Genomic DNA, 19,935 nt, shown 5'->3' with positions numbered 1-19,935 from the left:
AGAAGCCGTAATTTCTGATGTGGGTATATCTTACGTGCTCCAAGTTTGGAAACATGTAAGAAACATTTAACTCACAACAGTATTCATCTTTATCTCCTGGACATAAAGGCAAGACTGTGTATCTTTTCTCCTGCTGATATAACTGGGTCTCACAGAGGAGCTGGGACAGACTCCTGTGGTCTTACAAGGTTAGCCACAGAACCTGGCAAGCTGGCATCCTGGGAAGGGGGCCGGCTAGGACACGAGACCATGGGGCTCTGATGCTAGTCCTGCCACAAGCACTGTAGTTCCCATATGTTAGCACACAGGAGGAAGGAAAAGAGAAGGTGAAAACAGCTCTCACTTCAAAAGGGGCAAGAGATGGCGCAAAATACAAGTGACACACAGCCTGGGAACACAGACTTGGGTTCCAACACGGCACTGGGTTCATGAAGTTTTAGGAACAGAACAAAGAAAATCACGAATCAAGGCACTTTTCAAACATTGGTAGAAATGCAGGTTACAGCAAAACGGAGACATCTCTGCAATGGGCTTCGGAGGCTCCCTGACAATGTTCTCAGCCTTTTTGTTGGCAGAAGATAGCAGCCTGTTACTATGAACGTACTAAAAGGTTTTTCTACCTGTTAGTCACAAGGGTGTTAGGTCAGACACCAAGCCGGGAAAAGGACTGGGTCTTCCGGGAGCTAAAGAGCTGAAGATAAACTGTAATTAGGCAATGGAGCTGCAACATTCCACCTCCCTACAAACAGGGAAGTTCTAACCTGCCCATCAGCTCTCCAGAAGACCTCCAGATGCGTGCATCTTTCCAGGAACTCTGGTTTGCACTTTCCCCGGCTGACCAAGCATCACACTTTGTGCATCCAGGGACCAAATTCTACATTTTCATCATCACTAGTAAGGCTCATTTCTAGGATCTATACAGAGGAGGCTGAGTATCCGATAGGACAGTTGTCTTAAGGCTCATTTCTAGGATCTATACAGAGGAGGCTGAGTATCCGATAGGACAGTTGTCTTAAGGCTCATTTCTAGGATCTATACAGAGGAGGCTGAGTATCCGATAGGACAGTTGTCTTAAGGCTCATTTCTAGGATCCATACAGAGGAGGCTGAGTATCTGATAGGACAGTTGTCTTCAGGAGAGAGGAAAGGCTGGTAAAGGGTTAGGAAGAAACTCCTGGATCATAGCATTCGAACCTACTAGCCATTATGATCCAGTGTTTTTCTGTGCGTGACCTAAGTGTGACACATAACAGGGGCAATACACCAAAAACTTACCAAGAACACTGGCATAACCAAGTAAAGGTAGCAGACTAGGAAACAGGCATTTTAAACAACCAAACTTTGCATAGTTAGAAAGAAACTAGCCCGGCTGTGGTGGCGTACACCTTTAATCCCAGCACTTGAGAGAGAGAAGCAGACAGATCTCTGAGTTCAAGACCATCCTGGTCTACAGAGCAAGTTCCGGAACAGCCAGGGCTACACAGAGAAATTCTGTCTTGAAAAAACAAAATAGCTGGTTGGTGGTGGCGCATGCCTTTAATCCCAGCACTCAGGAGGCAGAGGCAAGCAGATCTCTGTGAGTTCAAGGCCAGCTCTGATCTACAGAGCAAGTTCAAGGAAAGAAAAAGAAAAACCTAAATAAATAAATAAAAACTAGATTAACTATGCATCTTCTCCTTTTACAGATATTTTTACTATATGAGCTATTTTATTTAAAATTGGATTATTGGGGGCTGGAGAGATGGTTCAGTGGTTAAGAGTATTGGCTGCTCTTCCAGAGGATCAATATTTGGTTCCTAGAACCCATATGACAGTTCACAACTGTCTGTGACTCCAGCTCCAAAGGGATCTGATGCCCTCTTTTGGCTTCTAAGGGCACTAGACATACATGTGATGTACAAACATATGTGAAGGCAAAACACTCATGCACATAAAAAATAATAATAAACCTTAAAAATTAAAAATTTAGAAGGCCTGGCATGGTGGCACATGCCTTTAATCCCAGCATTCAGGAGGCAGGGACAAGCATATCTGAGTTTAAAGCCAATCTGGTCTACATAATGAGTTTCAGGACAGCCAGGGCTATGTAGAAAGAGACCCTATCTCAAACAATTAGTTAATTAATTAATTAATTATTAATTAATTAAAACTAGAGTACCTAAAGCTATTATCTTTTAATTTTAGCTGAGAAAAGTAAATAGAAAATCACATTATAGAAGAAATTAGATAACAATATATAGGGTGCCTTTAAATTTTTTAACAAGTCTGTCTTTTCTCATGTGACAATAATTATTAAAAATTTTTAGTAGTGATAGAAACAAAATATCAGACATGCTATAAATTCTGACTTTATGGGCTTTATTTCCATAAACAGGTCTTATTATTGTTGTCTTTTTTTTTTTTTCAAGACAGGGTCTCACTGTGTAGCTCTGGCTATCCTGGAATTCACTGTGTAGACCAAGCTGGCCTCGAGCTCCCAGAGATCCACTGGCTTCTGCCAGAGATCTTTGTGCTGGGATTAAAGGTGTGTGCCACTATCCAGCCTTCTTTTTATTTCAGGGGTTAGAACTGGAAATGGCACTCAAGAAGGAGTTACTGTAATGTTCTCCACTTCCTTTTCAACACCAAACATACAAACACTGTCAACATTTTGACATATTTGTTTTGTTATTTTTAATGGTGGAGCTCACAAGTGCAGGTGCCCTTGGGGGGTCTTGGAACCCCTGGAACTGGAGTTACCGAGAGTCGCAAGCCGCCCAGCGTGAGTGCAGAGAACCGAATTCAGGTCCTCGGCAAGAGTAGGCCACTCTCATAACTGAGCCATCTCTCCAGCCTTTTAAAATGTTTAATTTACCGTACTTTACATTTTTTTTATTATTAAAAAAGATCACCCATCATGATCAACTAGGCTTCATCCCAGAGATGCAGGGATAGTTATAGATAGGGATAGATATATAGATAATATATGTAAATTGGTAAATGAAACCGGCCACATAAACACCCTGAGAGACAAAAACAGCATAATCACCTCCTTAGCTGCAGAAAAGCCTTTTGACAAAGTCCAACACCCCTTCATGACCAAAGTCTTGGAGAGATTAGAGATACAGGTTCACAGATCCTGTGTTCACAGGTGAACACAGGAGAGGCAGTTTTCAGCAAGCCCACAGCCAACATCAACTTAAGAGAAACACAAAGCGATTCTACTAAAATCAGGAACGAGACACGCATGTCCACTCTCTCCACACCTCTCCAATACAGTATTTGAAGTCCTAGAGCAACAGGACAACTGAAGGAGATCAGGGGATGAAACGGGAAAGGAAAAGCATTTTCAGGTGATACGGTAGTATACATAAGTGACCCTGGAACTGCCACCAGGGAACTATAGCTGATAAACATTTTCACCGAAGTAACAGGATAAAAAACAAAACAAAAAACAAACAAAAACAAAAACAGCACCCCACACAGGAAAGAAAAGAGGGACAGACAAGAGTAGAAAAGACTAGGCTGCAATTTGGAGAGTGTCTATTCTACACGTCTGGGCCCAGGTTGAAGATTCTACATGGCTGAGCCCGCGTACATCTGGTTTTACAGGAATGCTGGCTGAATTTGGTTTCTGGTCTTGACTGCGTCACAAACCCTGGGCGTGGGTGCCTCTTCTTCGTGGCCAGCAGATGGCAGCACTGGATTTTGCTGTAGCCTTAGTAACCTTTCAGGGCAGCGCTCCAAGCCCTCGTCTCGGACCAGCAGCCTCTACTACCCACAGGAAACACCCAGCCATTCTGGATCAGCCTGCACAGAATTATTTTTAGGATGAACTAGATCATCCATGATAACTTTAGGAACAGAAGAGAAAACCTTTTGTAGGTTTTGTTTTGTAGGTTTTTTTTCCCCTATGAATCTCGCCTACTCTGAACTGCAGGGCAGATGCTGTCTTTACTACCCAGCACTAAGCCCAGAGCTAGACATATAGTAGGCATTGAGGAGCTATCTGTCAACTAATGGATGTACAAAGGATATTTGCTTTTGCTCTTTCTTAGCGCAGCTCTAGGAACCTAGTGTTTACTGAGTAACTGAGCTGGATGACCTCACGGAGACCGACAGGAATGATTTAACAGTGGTGTATTAGCCATGTTCTTGACCAGGGATACGGTGATGAGTAAGAAATGGTCTAACCTGTACTTCCTGCCATAGACCTGAAAACTCACTGGACCCAATCCCATTGCTGAGTCTGTGCCCGTGGAGGAGAAAGCTCTTTGTGTCTCAGTTTCCTGGTCTGTAAAATGGGGCTAGAAGCACCTGCAAAAGGCCTCTCATAATGTGGTTAGTTAGCTGTATGTGTTAATGCTGTCCAGGGAGCAAACAGGCAGTTAAAATGCAGAGCAATGGGGAAGCCTGGCACACACCCTGTTGCGGCTTTGAGAAGGGCTGGTGAAAGCCAGCCGAGAGGAGGAGGCCTTCCCAGGTCAGCACACAGCATTTGATCCTGGAGCTGTCTAGGTCTGCGGCACTGGGTCCTCCCAGCTGTCCTGGAGGACACCCACCGAGCAAAGGGAGGTGAACAAGAGATACTGAGGAACATCACCCCAGCCTTGTGGGCCACCCAGAATAGGAGTCTCGAGATGACTGCTGAGGAGATATGTGGACCACATTTCTGTTTTAGGACGTCTACGACTTTTATACGAGCTACTGGGGCTCTACTCAGAGGATGTGCCCAGGCCAAGCAGGTGTCCTACCACTGGGGTGGACCACAGGGCCCGAGGCCACCCAGATTTCAGCAGGCTCAGGATTGGAAGATATCTGGGTCAAGATAAACAGAGAGGTACCTCATGATGCAAGTCGGAATGAGGGTGGCCCGCAAAAGAGAATGGACTGGAATTCAGGTCAAGGGTGTCAATGTGTGGGGTAGATCACAGGAGAGAAGAGGTACTAAAGTCAGAGGTGGGCTTTTCGGCAAGGGCGCACGATCGGATACAGAGGCCAAGTGAACTGAGGTCGAGAAAGTTGCGAACATCCTGCCAATACTCGCTAGTTACAATTGCCCCTGCATCCCCGGCCCCAGGCTGTCGACCCTAAATCCCACCCTCCCTGGAGTTGTTCACATTACTGGACCGCATCTTTGGTCTCCGTGCTTCTGTCTCTAGTAACCCCCAACGGCATTCTTTTGAGATATCACCCTACAGGTCAGCCTGGAACTATGTAGTCAGGCTGACCTCCAACTCAAAAGAAATTCTCCTGCCTCAGCCTGCTGAACGCTGGGCTGACAGGCATGAGCAGTCTCACCTGGCTGTCCCTGGCCCTCATTACATATCCTCTCAGCACTCACGAACAACTTCCTAAACATTTCTTCCATCTCTCTCATCTCTGCCCTCACTGCAGCTAAAAACCCACTTCCTTCATGGGGAACCCAGCTCTCCAGTAAGTCACATTATCAACTGGTTTCCCAATTTCAGATTTCCACCCTCTACCTGTGGAACTGGCAGAATTAGCTTCCTAATGAGCAAGAAATATCCCCAGGCTGGACCATGATGAAATTCCTAAGCCTGGATTGTAAGGCTTTCAAGGCCTTCCCCTAAATCCAGTACGGAGTGGGGTGGAGTGGGAGTGGGTGAGGTGGAGCGGAGAGGTATGGGTGGAGTAGGGGTTGGGGCGACTGCTGGGGGTGGAGTCTTTGGAGCCTAGAACAGCCCTTATTGGAGTTTGGGGTTTCTCTTCACCTGCTTTCAAGCTGCTCTGCCTCCACGCCCTCTTCCACCTGCATAGGCTACCCAGCTGGGGCGTCTGCTCACTGAAGCTCACCTCAATGCTGCGGTTGGAGCTGGGCTCTTTCCTCACTGGACTAATGGAGGACTAGGGTCATAGAGGGGAGGGGATCCTTCCATGCTCAGCTTTGTGCCTCCAGCACCAGACAGCCTTTGACAAGCTCTGTCTTGCTCACAGTTACCTCGGAGCACCTTACAGTGTGGGGGAATAGGCCAGCAGGGTGAATGAAGGTGTTCACTAGGTCAAACCACTAGAAAGTGGCAGCTGCCAATGACCACCGTGAGACACCACCATCTCCGCCCTCCAAACTTCATTCTAAGAGGAAGAGAGTGGAATTGTATGTGTGGTCTTTGCTGTTCATTGGATTCCCCCCTTGCTTTTTACAGGGTCTCCCTTTGTAGCCCAGCTTAGCTTAGAACTCATTGTATAACCTAATAACACCTGGCATGAACATCCTGCATCAGCCTTGAGTGCTGGAATTACAGGCAAGAACTATTATGCCTGCATGCACTCTCTCCTTCCCTTCCTCCTTCCCCCTCTCCCTCCCTCCCTCCTGGGTTCAGTTCCTAGCACTCACTTAAGGTGGCTCTGCAAGAGCAGTTTGTGCTCTTAACTGCTAAGCGCTCTCTCCAACTCCTACAGTGTTTTCCTGCTGCTTCTTTGCCTCTCTAGGGAGCCACTGTTTTTTGTGATGACTTACTTGATGCACGATGCAGGCCTACATACAGGGAGCCAGAGACATGATAGTCACAGGGAAACCGTGGGTAAAAGCCATTTAAACAAATACAACTTTCAAGAAGAAACAAACTCTTTTTGAAACAAATACTTTCATTTTTACGTGTATAGGTGTGTTGCCTGTATCTATGTGTGTACACCCCATGCATGGCTGGTACCCACGGAAGGAAGCCAAAAGATGGCATCAGACCCTTCACAGATGATGTGAGCTGCCATGTTGGGGCCAGGAATCTTTCTCTGAAAGAACAGCCACTATTCCTAATCTCAGAGCCATCTCTCCAGCCTCAAGGAACCAAAATCGTTTCTTAAAATGTTTGTTCTGCGAGAGTTTCATACGTGCAGACAGTGTATTTTGATATTCACACACACCCCAACTCCTCTTCCATGTGCCTATGGGAAGCACTTCTCAGATTCAGTGGATTATAAAAGAATAAAAAAAAATAAGACATGAAGTTGGGGCTTGTGAAGTTAACTGACCAAGGGCCACACCCCTAAGGACAGTAGACCTTCCCTCCTCTGGGAGCCATAAACTGTCAATAGTTCGCCTCTCAGCTGGGTGGGGGCTTGTGCCCCCCTCACAAAGGACCCCCATTCAGGACTGTAGATTGACTTGATTTTGTGCAGATATTAGAGCGGCTCAGTTCCTGAGGGTATGTGGTCCAGTCACGGCTGACACTGTTTGTCTCACTCCTCAACCTCTTGCTTCTACAATCTTTTCACCTCTCTTCTGTCATGTTCTATGAGCCTTGGGCGGGAGGGGTGTGTGACAGACATCCATTCATGGGCAAGCACACCAAAACCACGCTCTCTTGCATGTTGCCCAGTGTGTCCTCGTGCCAACCACCACATGAAGACACTTGTCTAATGAGGGCTGGAGTGAGTTTAGAGATGACTTATTCAGAAGGCACTTTGATACAATGTCCATATAGCAAAATTAACAGTAGGTGGTTATCCCCTGGGGCCTGTGCTCCCCAGCCATGGGGTTTGGGCCAGAGAACCCAAATCTTGAACTTCCTTTTTTTTCTTTCTTTTTTTTTGGGGGGGGGGGCAGGATCAGGAAGGGGCCAGTCATTTCCAGGCAACTACTAGCTCCTTCCTGTTCACTTCATTCTCTTGCATTTCTACCTCCTGTCCAACTTCAATAAGTCAATATTAAATTACGAACTCAGCCAAGAGCCTGGGGTGTGACGCCTCAGGATCTGTGCCATCGGGATTCATGGCAGGACTCTCGACCACATGACCTCCTTGCCAGAGACACACATCCCATTCCTTCAGTGATATGAGCCCTGCTGGGTGTTTCCGGCAGAAGCAGTGTGGTGCCTGGTAGCTGCCAATAACCATGTGTCAGATGGGTGTTCTGCATTCTTGGGATCAAGATCCTCCAACAAGCTTCCAAGATGTCCTCCCTCTGCCAGTACAAAAACCTTTCCTCAAGGAAAGTTTACACAGAAGAGACCAGGGACGTCCAGATATATTCTAAACAAACCTCTGGGGTGCCGCTGGGCCAGCAAGAATGAGGTCAGAGTTCCCTAAATGTTCCATATTCTTCTTATGGGTCCACTGAGCGTTCCAGAAGATTGTTTACAGAATGATTCTAAAGTTCATTTCATCTAGCTGAAAGACAACATTTTGTGGGGCTGAAACGACGGCTCAGCAGCTAACGCATACACAGCTCACACAGGGCTGGAGTTCAGTTCCCAGTACCTGTGCCTCAAAACTCAAACCAACCATGTGTAACAAACAGCTCCAGGGGAGATCTGGGGTGCCCTCAGTCACCCGCTCTCATGTGCACGTACCACCTCCCCGACATACACGTCATTTAAAAATTAAATGTCTAAAAGCTAAATAAAGAATTTCAAGGGTTGATGTGAGAGCCTAGCGGGCAAAGGCTCCCGTCACCACAGCCTGGCGGGCAAAGGTTCTTGTCACTAACCAAGTAAGACCAAAATTCAACTGCTGGCATCCACATGGTAGAAAGAAAATAGACTCGGAAAGGTTATCCTTTGACCTCCTCAGGCGCACTGTGGTACACACACACGTGTGCGCACACACAATAAAATGTAAGTTAAAGGTCTTTTTAAAATGTTCTAAGACTGTGGTGATAAGCAGAGTTTCAAAGTCAAGCCCAAGGAAGGCTGTCAACAGCCAAACCAGCAGTGGAACTCCCAGGCACAGGGGTCCAAAGGGTAAGGCACGCACACAGGAGTCAAGTGAGAGATACTCTACCGCTCAGTGAATATCCCAGGAAGGGGGAGCCCCTCCACCGAGACCGCCCCATGTTATTCCCGTGTGTATTCCCAAGCAGCAGCAGCAGCAGCACACGGGAGAAAGCCTGGCAAGGCGGTGAAGATGAGGTACCAAAAGAGAAACGGGCACCTTTGGGTTTAAAACAAGATCATAGGAAGCGCAAAACATTAAAAAAAGAAAATCTCTGAATCAGTGAGCGCGCTCACTCTCTCTCTCTCTCTCTCTCTCTCTCTCTCTCTCTCTCTCTCTCTCTCTCTCTCTCACACACACACACACACACACACACACACACAAAATACGGCTTACTAACCACCCCCATTTAGCATACAATTTTAGTACTAAAGAAAAAGAAAGGCGGCAAGAATATGGTCTATATTTAAAGTTCACTCTCTTTCAGAGAGAAACTGCCAGTCAAAAGTTGGCCCCTCTTTAACTTTTTGGGGTTTTTTTTACAATTTTTTATTTTTATTTTACATACATTGGTATTTTCCCTGCATGTGTCTCTGTGTGAGGGTGTCAGATCTTAGAGTTGCAGATAGTTGTTAGCTGCCATGTGGGTGCTGGGAATTGAACCTGGGTCCTCTGGAGGAGCCGTCAGTGCTCTTAACCACTGAACCATCTCTCCAGCCCAACTTCTCTTTACCTTTATTTCCCACACCTAAGCAGAGCCACGGTTCAGGGGCCAATGTCCGACATCAGTTAGTACCCTCCACCACAGTGCGGCAGTCACACAGCTCTGACAAGTGTGAGAATATTAAATATGTCCGACTTCTTGCACCAGACATAGTGAGACAAAAAACAAAACAAAACAAAAAAAAAGCCACCCGCCCTTAAAGGCTGGAACACTAAAGGCCACACTACAAAGCCCACCGCAAAGAAACAGATGCCAGAGCCAAGAGAGGACAATAAAGTTTCACGTCCTGTTTGCAGGAGGAAATGGAAGCTGGAAGCAGCAGGTCCCCAGGGACCCTTTGAGCCTGAAAGGTCTGTTTTCCCTCCTGGTAAACACGCCCAGTCTCCTGTTGATCCCCAAGCTCCCTCCAGGCTTTTGCTCCCAAATGTTTTTCTTCCAAACCACAAAGTCAGGCTTTCCTGTAGGCTCCTGGAGGCTTTAGGAAGGATGTGAGGAGGGAGGGGGCCTCCCTGGTGACACTCTCAGATGTTAGGTCCCCTTTCCAAGGGCCAGAAGGGCTGGTCCGACCCTTAGCTCAGACTCCTCTGGCTGACAATTGTTTACAGCTGGCAGGGTTTTTTCTTTAATAGTTCATAAGGACAAACAACCACAGAATTACTAGTGAGACCAGCTGGGGACGCCTAAAACGTCTGCTAGTTGAGAGGTGACTTAAAATACCGTGCCACATGGATAGCAGAGGGGTCCTGGCTAGCTTCCTTACTGGCATGAAGCTTCGTTGGCACCATGCTCTAAAGGGCAACGGAGAGGCAAACTGCAAGGGCATCGTGATCCCATTTTTGGCTTTAAAATAGACGTCCTTCATCCCCCACCCCGCAAGTCTTTCCTAGGACCTGATTTGAAGAAGCCACTTGGAAAAATGCCATCTTCACAACAAAGGACATTTGACTACACACTGGGAAATGGAGAAAGCCAAGACTCTGGCTTTTGGAATGCGTCTTCCAAAACGTGTATGTGGCCAGCAAGATGGCTCGGAGGCTTGCTGCTGACCCCAACTAGAGTTTGTTCTGCAGGACCCACATGACCACGTGAGGACAGAGTCACCAAGCTGCCCTCTGACTGCCACACTTAACACGGTGGGGTGCACTCGCTCTCACACACAGTAGACATGTTGTAGTTTAACATGGCAAGATGATGATGTTACACAAAGTGTAGTCATTCTTTTTATTTTTTTATTTTGAAGCAGGGTTTCTGAGTAGCCTTGGCTGTCCCAGAACTCACTTTGTAGACCAGGCTGAGATTCCCCTGCCTCTGCCTCCTGAGTGCTGGGAATAAGGGTGTGTGCCACCACTGCCTGGCTTCCATATTTTTAATTAACTTTTTTAGGTTAGCACAGTAATAATTGGGTTTCGTGCACGGCATTTTCATGCACATGCAACTATCCATCCTTTGCTCTGACTTGTTATCCTTCCCCAATGTCCATGATTCTAGTTTTTAAATTCATTTACTATGTATAAGCTTTTGCCTGCCTGCATGTGTATATATACCGTGTGTGCCTGCTGCCCTTAGAGTTCTGATCTGGCCTAGTGTGGGTTTGTTTCTATTTTTATTTATTACGTATACAATATTCTGTCTGTGTATATGCCTACAGGCTAGAAAAGGGCACCACACCCCATTACAGATGGTTGTGAGCCACCATGTGGTTGCTGGGAATTGAACTCAGGACCTTTGGAAAAACAGGCAATGCTCTTAACCTCTAAGCCATCTCTCCAGCCTTTGTTTCTATTTTTGAGACAATATTTCACATTCCTGATCCTCCTGCCTCAATCTCTCAGGTGTTGGGAGGACAGGCATGTACCATCACCCCTGGTGGATAAGGGAGACTGATTTTACTCTTCTTTTATGCATGTTCAAGTTTTTTCAGAATAGCATAGTCTTGACTCTAAGGGAAGCAAGTGCTCAGCTAAATCCCTGCCCCAGTGGCCAGGCTCCTTCTCTGCAAAACCTCACGTTCCCCAAACAGGCAGCATGAAGTCTGAGATCCTGCTGGCATCAAACCCACCTCCACTGCTTCAGAACGAATCCCAGAGGTTCCCTCTTAGCCCAGCTCAGCCTGCTGGACCAGGCCTCCATGAGAGCCTATGCATGGGGTTGGCATGTTGCCTGTGCAGCTGAGAAATCAGAGCCCAGGCCGCAGGAGGAAGGCCAGCAACACTGAGTTCTCCCTTGAGAGAAGTACGGATAATGGAAATCCCTGAGGGTTCCATCTCTCCCATCCAAAGAGCCTGAAGTTATGACAGGCTGGGACTCACTTCGTATCCTCGGTAACCAGCAACATATCCACATCACTAGAAAGCGCCGCCTGTTTGGTCAATGGTATTGTTTGTGATACAGCTCTTGACAGATTAAGTGACCATGTAGACTTTTCATTTTTTTTTCTACCTTCAAACCGTCTTTCAAACTGAAACTAGCCCTGGACGGCTGCGTTGTTATCATCTACCCTCCCATCCCCCCATGCCCCACACCCAGATCCTGGGGAAAAACTGGGAGAGAACTGCTGCCAGACACGTGAGCAGTGGGCTGGACGAAGAAATGAGGTGCTTGCCTTCGGAACAGCTGTTCTCAACCTGTGGGCCACAACTCCGTTGGCAAACCCCTATCTCTAAACTATTTACATTATGATTCAGAACAGTAGCAAAATTACAGCTATGAAGTAGCAATGAAAATCATCTTATGGTTGGGGGTCACCACGACATGAGGAGCTGCATTAAAGGGTCGCAGCCTTAGGAGGGCTGAGAACCACCGCTACAGTCCAAACACGTCTCCGCCCCTTCCTTGTTCATCACTGCTGAGCTGACAGTGTTTGGGCAAAATATATATAATCCAAGCCAGTCTTTCTAAAAGAGGGTGTAAGGCTAGCACAGCTGACTAGTTCAGCGTGTTACAAAAGAGAAGGGCGAGCAGTCGGCACATGCCAAGTCTTAGGAAGGATTAGGTATCACTGCCCTGTGAGGGACTCAGAGCTCGAGGAGCTTTATCCTCCCCTTTTGTTTCCTCACACGTAGTACAGTGTCCGGCCCAGGACAATTCTCTGCATCGCCTGCTGAAGAGAGAGATACACTCGCCCAGCAAGCATGCAGGAAGCAGCTGGAAAGTCCCCGGGGCTTTGTTATACTGGGCGGAGCCATGAAAAAAACAGCAAAGTCTTGCTCTCTGTGTTCTCATGGGGAGACCAAAGAAGCGACCCCTCAGCTGGCTGGAGCAGAACTGATGGGGCTAGGGAGCTGTGATTTTAGTTCAAGCCATTTTAAATGCTCTTCTGTGTTGTGTGTGCATTTGGACACACTCAGGCAAGCGACAGTCAGAGGACAGTTCTCGGGACCCAGTTCCCTCTTTCCAGCATGTGGATTCGGGGACCTGACTTAGGTTGTCAGGTTTACTGAGCTATCTTAGTGGCCGGGGGTAGCTTTTATATGTTGCAGAAGTGCTCTAAAGGGACATCTGAACACAGACTTAAGGAGCTAGAGAACATGCCACACAGAAACACAAGTCTTGCTTTAGACCTTGGGGACAGTAGAACAAATGTCCTGAAGTAGTCACACAGGTGGTGTACACCGGAGAAAGGCTGGTGTGTACTGGTACAAATGAAAAGGCGTCTCTTTTTTTTTCTTCTGGTATTTTGAGACAGAGTTTCTCTGTGTAACAGCCCTAGCTGTCCTGGAACTAGCTCTGTAGACCAGGCTGGCCTGGAATTCACAGAGATCCACTTGCCTCTGCCTCCCGAGTGCTGGGATTAAAGGCCTGGGCCTCCACTGGGTGCTTCTCTTTTTCTTTTCAATTAAAAACAAGCAGACACGACCACTCAGAAATTGAAAAAATGTATTAAAGTATTCACAGAAGTACAAATGAAAATATCAAAAAGTAACAATGGACTTGATACTTCTCCCTAGCTGAATACATTTCCATTGAGAAAACAGACAGGAATTTTAATCTGTAATCTTTGATGTGACCCTTCACAATTCACAGGTAAGTTTTAGGATGCCTCTTCCTTCCGGTCAGGGGACACGGGAAGGGCAGGTCTGCTATCTGGACATGACCTCACTGTTATCTGCAGCCAGGCCCCAGCATGCAGAGTTGCAGGAAATAGACATACTCCAGAGGAAGTGGTGTGGGGTGGAAGGCTGTGAGGTCTCAGCACCGCCCTGTAAGCAGCTGGAACCAAGCTGCCAACTCAACCCAGGATGCTGGCAGCGAACTGCTCCAGCCTAGGAAAGAAGGTTGGCTTGGGCCCACCGAGGATCTGGCACTGACTGGGCAGAGGGGTCATGGAAACAGATATAGGAGGCCCTTAGGAGGTGTCATTTGAGCAAGGCCACAGAGCATCAGTATCAGATACATCATCTCAGCATAGCGAGGAGACGGTAAAGCACCTGGTAGGAGATGTCTGGAATGTGCAGGAAGAAAGAGGAGAATGCTGCCCCCTCCCCAGAAGTCTTTCTCATGCTAACGTCCTGCTTGGGCTCCTCAATCTATACCCTTTTAACCATGAATACCCTTAGTCAGCTGTGCTGTTCGCACCGTGATGGAAGCTTATTAGCAAGACCTTAGCATCCACTGAAGGATGGTGAGGAAAATCTTGAGCAGAAAATGCCCTCATATTTTAGAATAGCACCAACAAAAAATTCTTACTGTCCTCAGGTGGCATGGCTAATGGATGGTGTGTGCCAGCTAGCACGAACGAACGGTTCTGATACTGTGAGAGACTCCCTTCCCCTGAACACCTCATTCTCTAACTACAAGAAATGCTAAGACTGGTTGAGCCCTTAGGTGAAAAGGCCACGTCTGTTGGGAACACTAACAGTTCTGTGAAGTCTCCAATAAGGCAAACCCTATCACTCGATGACAGGGATGCTTCTGAAACTATCCAATAGGAACAACTCTGAAAGGATACACAGAAACAGCAAGACAATTTACACTTACGTAGACGCAAACCATTTCTTCATCATGCAACACTTGGCCTCTCACATCAGGAAGATTAAATAGAATATACATATCCTTTATATACATTTTCTTTTCTCTCTGAGTATACATGTGCTTGTCCTTGCTTGAGTCCTCAAGACCACACGTGGTTATAGGCATCTTCTGCACAAGAGTCCAGTTTGGATTTGTTTCTTGCTTAAGGTATGTTTGGGGTCGTCTCTTAGTCTTTCCGGATGTCCGCATACACCACAGACTCCGACTTATTAATCTTGCCGCTGTGATGTCCACCAGAGTGGTCTAACTGCGCGTATATGACTGGGCCCTGGAGAAGAGAAGTCAGATTAGAGGTTTGGAAAAACTGATGGTCCCTAAGCTCCAGGAACAGAAGCAATCATTATAGCACACTCTAGCTTTCAGAGCAGAGATTCCTCCCCTTTGAAGAGTCAAGGTTTCTTATAAGTTTGGGAATGACCTTAAAACCAGAGTGGACAGACCTGAAGCCACCAAAGCTGGTGCATGAAAATTAGCTGTTATTCCCTTGGTTTTGTAAATACTTAGGCATTTCTATGAAAATATTACATTCTTTGGTCAATGTCCCTTATTTTACCAGATGCCAAAGCACTTGTCAGCCTTTGCAACTGGGACTGGGCAAAAGGACTAGACCGGGCCCTTGACCCACCCAGGGGCCACCAAGGTCTGGTAGAAATTTGTGCTGGTTCCTTTACACATATAAATCCTCAAGCACTTTAAATATTCAATATAAATACAATATAATCCTTTCAGTCTGACTCTACCATGACTGATTAAAGGCTTGCTGCTCTGTGCATCGCATCCGCTTCTTTTTGGTGTTAGGGACCGGTCCTCAGGTCTTGGGCAGGCTGGGGATGCCCTCCATCAGCGAACTGCATTGCCAGACTGCCTCTCTGAGGTCCAATACTAGTTAACTGTCCTTCTAAGTTATTTTTTTTAATTCAAAATCTAAGAAATGTAAAGAAAAACTCAAGTGCAAGTCCTCCCCTTCCCCCTCAGCACTGAGGAAGCCGACAAAGTCCAAGACGGTCATCAGAGTCCAATCCAGGAGTGCAAGAGAGGCTGGGCTTCTGGGAGCCAAGGCGAAGCCTGACTCTAGAGGGAAAAGTTTGGGCAGAGGCTGATGATTCAACTGCCAGAGTGTGGTTTACCTTTATGATTTTCCCAATTCCTTTTAAACCTGTAGATTGTAAATAAAAATAACAGGACAGCTCTGGTTTAAAAAGAAAAATGCAGTACAGCCCTAAGTCAGGCCGTACTTGTCTCTCGATCCAGGGCACCTTGAGAAGTCCGACGGTGTCTTTCTTTCTGTTCTCTACTGTAACAAAACAGCAAGCGCAGAAGCCAAATCCTCAGCAGCCAGGAGGCCAACCTGTGCACCTGTGCCCTCCAGTGTGTAGGCTGAGATCCTGCAGAGGTCAGCAGTCTGAGTCCCACAGAGAAGAAAGGTCCAAGGGCAGGGCTGTGCAATGCCAGCTCAGAAGCAGTAAGACCAGTCAGTTGCGAGACCTATCTGAACTCTGGCAGAGGCACACTCAGAATTCATGAGGCACTCTCCATGCAGACTGGCAGATGGCCACGCAGTGGCATCGGGCATACTTTGAATAAGCTCTAACAATGGGGTCTTTGGGCCTTGTGATGAGACAGAAATGGTACCGGTGAATAACCTAGTCAGCGCCGGAGAGTGCGTGCTGTCGGACGCCAGCTGTGACCGCCAGCACCACGTCACACAAGGATACTTTACAACACCGGAAGCAGGGCGCCCGCCTGACTGATCTGCAGAGTTGGCAGTTTTAAGAACTTCTCTTTGGAGTGGTGGTGTTACACGGCGTGTGAGCAGAAAACTATGAGAAGAGAAACAGACTCCTCTGCACCAGCCAGTAAATGCTAAAACTCCAGTAAGTATTTCACGCAGACAATATTGTGTTTCACGTTGAGACTGCCTGGAAAGGCAATGAAACTGAGGCTGAAGAACAAACCGTTGCCTACCAATGCCTGACTAGTCCTTTCCTTCTTCCCCTTCGAGAACAACGGGGATAAAGTCGGGGTCTTTGTTACTCAGTCACCTAGAACTTTGAGACTATGGAGGAGCCAGGCCCGACGAAGGGATGTATAATGCAATGCAGAGGACCATGGGGCATGGCCGAGGTCAGGGATCAGCTCCATCTAGAACAGGTCTCGGAAGCCTGGTTTTGGAGATAGTTAAAAGATGGTGGTCACTGGGGTCTCTCTCTGGGGAGCATGCCTCAGGACCTTGATTTTGAGAGTGAGCCTGCTTTGGACTTCAGGAGAATCCAGGGAAATAAGATTGATCGAGAAATGAACTCACATGAGGGTGAGTAAGAAGACAGAAGGAAGAGAGCAGTGATGGGACCCACGGTGGCCTAGAAGCTTCACTACACAATTCAGCGCTCAGCCTCTCAACCCCCACCCCCGACAGCTACTACAAATCAATGAAGTGAAAATTTTGTTTGGCTACCACCCCAGTAATTTACTACACAAACAGGCCTTTAAAATGTTTCAAGAAGTCAGGTGCAGTGGTGCTTGCCTTTGAGCCTTTGATCCCAGCACTTGGGAAACAGAGGCAGGAGGGTTTCTGTGAGTTCAGGGCCACAGCGGGATCCAGCTTCAAAAAATAAAACAGTTTCAAGAAGCACACTGCTTGAGGTGGTCTATTCTTTCAGCTGAGCTCGTTCAACGAGAGATGTGATCAGCTCTCAATTCTACCTCTATCAAATTTAATTTCATACTAGAACACACTGCTGAAGGTAGAAGAAAGTCCAAAAAGAAGGTCCTTCTAGAAGTCTCTGCACAGTGGCGACTCTGCTTGACAGTCCTTACCAATGTCCCGCAGTACATTCTGCAGAGACTCTGCGATGCTGGATAATTTGACTCTCGTCTCTCTGGCATACAATGACTCACTTCTTTTCTTTTTTGAGATCAGGGTCTCACTCTTGTAGCCTTGGCTGGCCTGGAACTCAGAGACCCAGCTGTGTCTACTTCACAGCCTGAAAGACTCACCTGCAACCCCTTAGCGCTCCCTGAGGGGGAACACCTGCCTTCACCATATGCTCACCAACTGTTGGCCAAACACTATTTCTAGGATTTACTTCGCTGTGTCTTAAAAGGCAAATACAAGTGAAACACTGTGTGTTTTGACTCTGAGACAAACGAGATCAGTTCTGATTATCAAGACAGCTGAGAAGAATTGGTCAAGCAGGGAAGAATTTGCGTGTGTCTTAGAAGCACACGATCGAGGTCTAAAGGCCAGCTCTGCCTGAATCGCTTCAGCTCACAGAAGCCTTCAGAGCAACAGAGGCGATAAAATAATACACCATGCAGAACCACTGTGAAGACTAAATGGGAAGCTGCATGAGATCTTGAAACTTCCCAGGGACAAATATATAAATATTCCATCAAATCGCTGCTCTCCAGATACTTGTCTTTTGCATACCAAGTATTGACTCTGTCCAGAAAATGACCCAGAAAACCAGCTCCTCAAATAGTCACACAAATCAGCTTAAACCAGTTGTGGTAAAATTTAAGCTTGATAAAGGGAAGTTTCTTGCTCATCTTTCCTCCTGTGCTATAGTGCCCCGAGCTCTAGGCAGAGCCTTTCTTTTTATTTTTTTAATTGATTTTATTAAGCTCTACATTTTTCTTGGCTTCCCTCCTTTGCTTTCCTCTCTCCTTCCCTCTCCCATGGCCCCCATGTTCCCAGTTTACTCAGGATATCTTATCTTTTTCTACTTCCCATGTAGATTAAATCCATGTATGTCTCTCTTAGGATCCTCACTGTTGTCTAGGTTCTCTGGGATTGTGATTTGTAGGCTGGTTTTCTTTATGTCTAAACATCACTTATGAGTGAGTACTTATAATATTTGTCTTTCTAGGTCTGGGTTACCTCACTCAATATGTTTTCTAGATCCATCCATTTGCCAGCAAATTTCAATATGTCTTTTTTTCTGCTGTGTAGTACTCTATTGTGTAAATGTACCACATTTTCCTTATCCATTCTTCAGTCAAGGAGCAGAGGCATTCAGGTTGTTTCCAGGTTCTGGCTATGACAAACAATGCTGCTATAAACATAGTTGAGCACATGTTCTTGTGGTATGATTGAGCATCCTTTGGGTATATAAACCAAAAGTGGCATTGCTGGGTCTTGAGGAAGGTTGTTTCCTAATTTTCTGAGAAATCGCCATACTGATATCCAAAGGGGCTGTACCACTTTGCACTTCCGTTACCCCACATCCTCTCCAGCATAAGTTATCATCAGTGTTCTTGATCTTGGCCATTCTTACAGGTGTAAGATGAAATCTCAGAGTTGTTTTGATTTGCATTTCTCTGATGGCTAAGGATGTTGAGCACTTCCTTAAGTGTCTTTCAGCCATTTTAGATTCCTCTTGTTGAGAATTCTCTGTTTAGGTCTGTACCCCATTTTTTATTGGGTTATTTGTTCTTTTCATAACCAATTTCTTGAGTTCTTTGTATATTTTGGAGATCAGCCCTGTGCCCAATGTTGGGTTGGTGAGGATCTTTTCCCGTTCTGTAGGGTGCAGTTTTGTCTTGTTGACCGTGTCCTTTCCTTTACAGAAGCTTTTCAGTTTCAGGGGTTCCCATTTATTGTTTCTCTCAGTGTCTGTGCTGCTGGGGTTTTATTTAGGAAGTGGTCTGTGCCAATGCATTCAATTGTACTTCCCACTTTCTCTTCTATGAGGTTCAGTGTGGCTGACTTTATATTGAGGTCATTGATCCATTTGGACTTGAGTTTTGTGCATGGCAATAGACAAGGATCTATTTTCATTCTTCCACATGTTAATATCCAGTTATGCCAGCACCATTTGTTGAATATGCTTTCTTTTTTCTATTTTATACTTTTTTGCTTCTTTGTCAAAAATCAGGTGTTCAAAGGTGTGTAGATTAATATCTGGGTCTTCGATTCGGTTCCTCCTGTCTGTTTTTATGCCAATAGCAGGCTGTTTTCAGTACTATAACTCTGTAGTAGAGTTTAAAGTTAGGGATTATGATGCCTCCAGGAGTTCCTTTAGTGTACAAGATTGTCTTAACTATCCTGGGATTTTTTGCTTTTCCACATGAAGTTGAGTACTGTTCTTTCGAGGTCTGTGAGGAATTTTCCTGGGATTTCGATGGGCATTGCATTGAATCTGTAGATTGCTTTTGGTAAGATTGCCATTTTTACTATGTTAATTCTACCTACACAAGAGCATGGGAGATCTTTCCATTTTCTGGTGTCTTCTTCAATTTCTTTCTTCAAAGATTTAAACTTCTTGTCATACAGGTCTTTCACTTGTTTGATTAGAGTTAGTTACTATGAGATATTTTATGCTTTTTGTGGCTTTTGTGAAGAATGATGTTTCAGCCAGAGCCTTCCTAACTCGACTCCCAAACCCATCCTGCCTCCTGCTATGTTGGAGAAACCTTCCTGTGCTTCTGGTAGTCACCATCATCTCTTTCTGAGGCAAAGAAATCTATACGGGTCTCTAGGGTAAACCAAGATGTTATTTCAGTCCAATTACTGACCCTTGCAGGTGA

The 19,935-nt window shown here is 46.2% G+C and overlaps 1 protein-coding gene across 2 annotated transcripts in view; it reads right to left on the bottom strand.

The window, feature by feature from the left end:
- Nucleotides 1–13,234: 13,234 nt before the first annotated feature.
- The window catches only part of Mpzl1 (myelin protein zero like 1), a 43,884-nt gene continuing 37,183 nt past the window's right edge, over nt 13,235–19,935 (bottom strand). For both annotated transcript variants that reach the window (XM_038349187.1, XM_038349188.1), the window contains one exon: nt 13,235–14,674. In XM_038349187.1, coding sequence (XP_038205115.1) covers nt 14,573–14,674 — 102 coding nt within the window. In that variant the 3' untranslated portion in view covers nt 13,235–14,572. The remainder of the gene's footprint in view (nt 14,675–19,935) is intronic.

This window comes from Arvicola amphibius, chromosome 12, assembly GCF_903992535.2.
Source record: "Arvicola amphibius chromosome 12, mArvAmp1.2, whole genome shotgun sequence".
Lineage (NCBI taxonomy): Eukaryota > Metazoa > Chordata > Mammalia > Rodentia > Cricetidae > Arvicola > Arvicola amphibius.
This window is presented reverse-complemented; position numbering and strand designations above follow the sequence as displayed.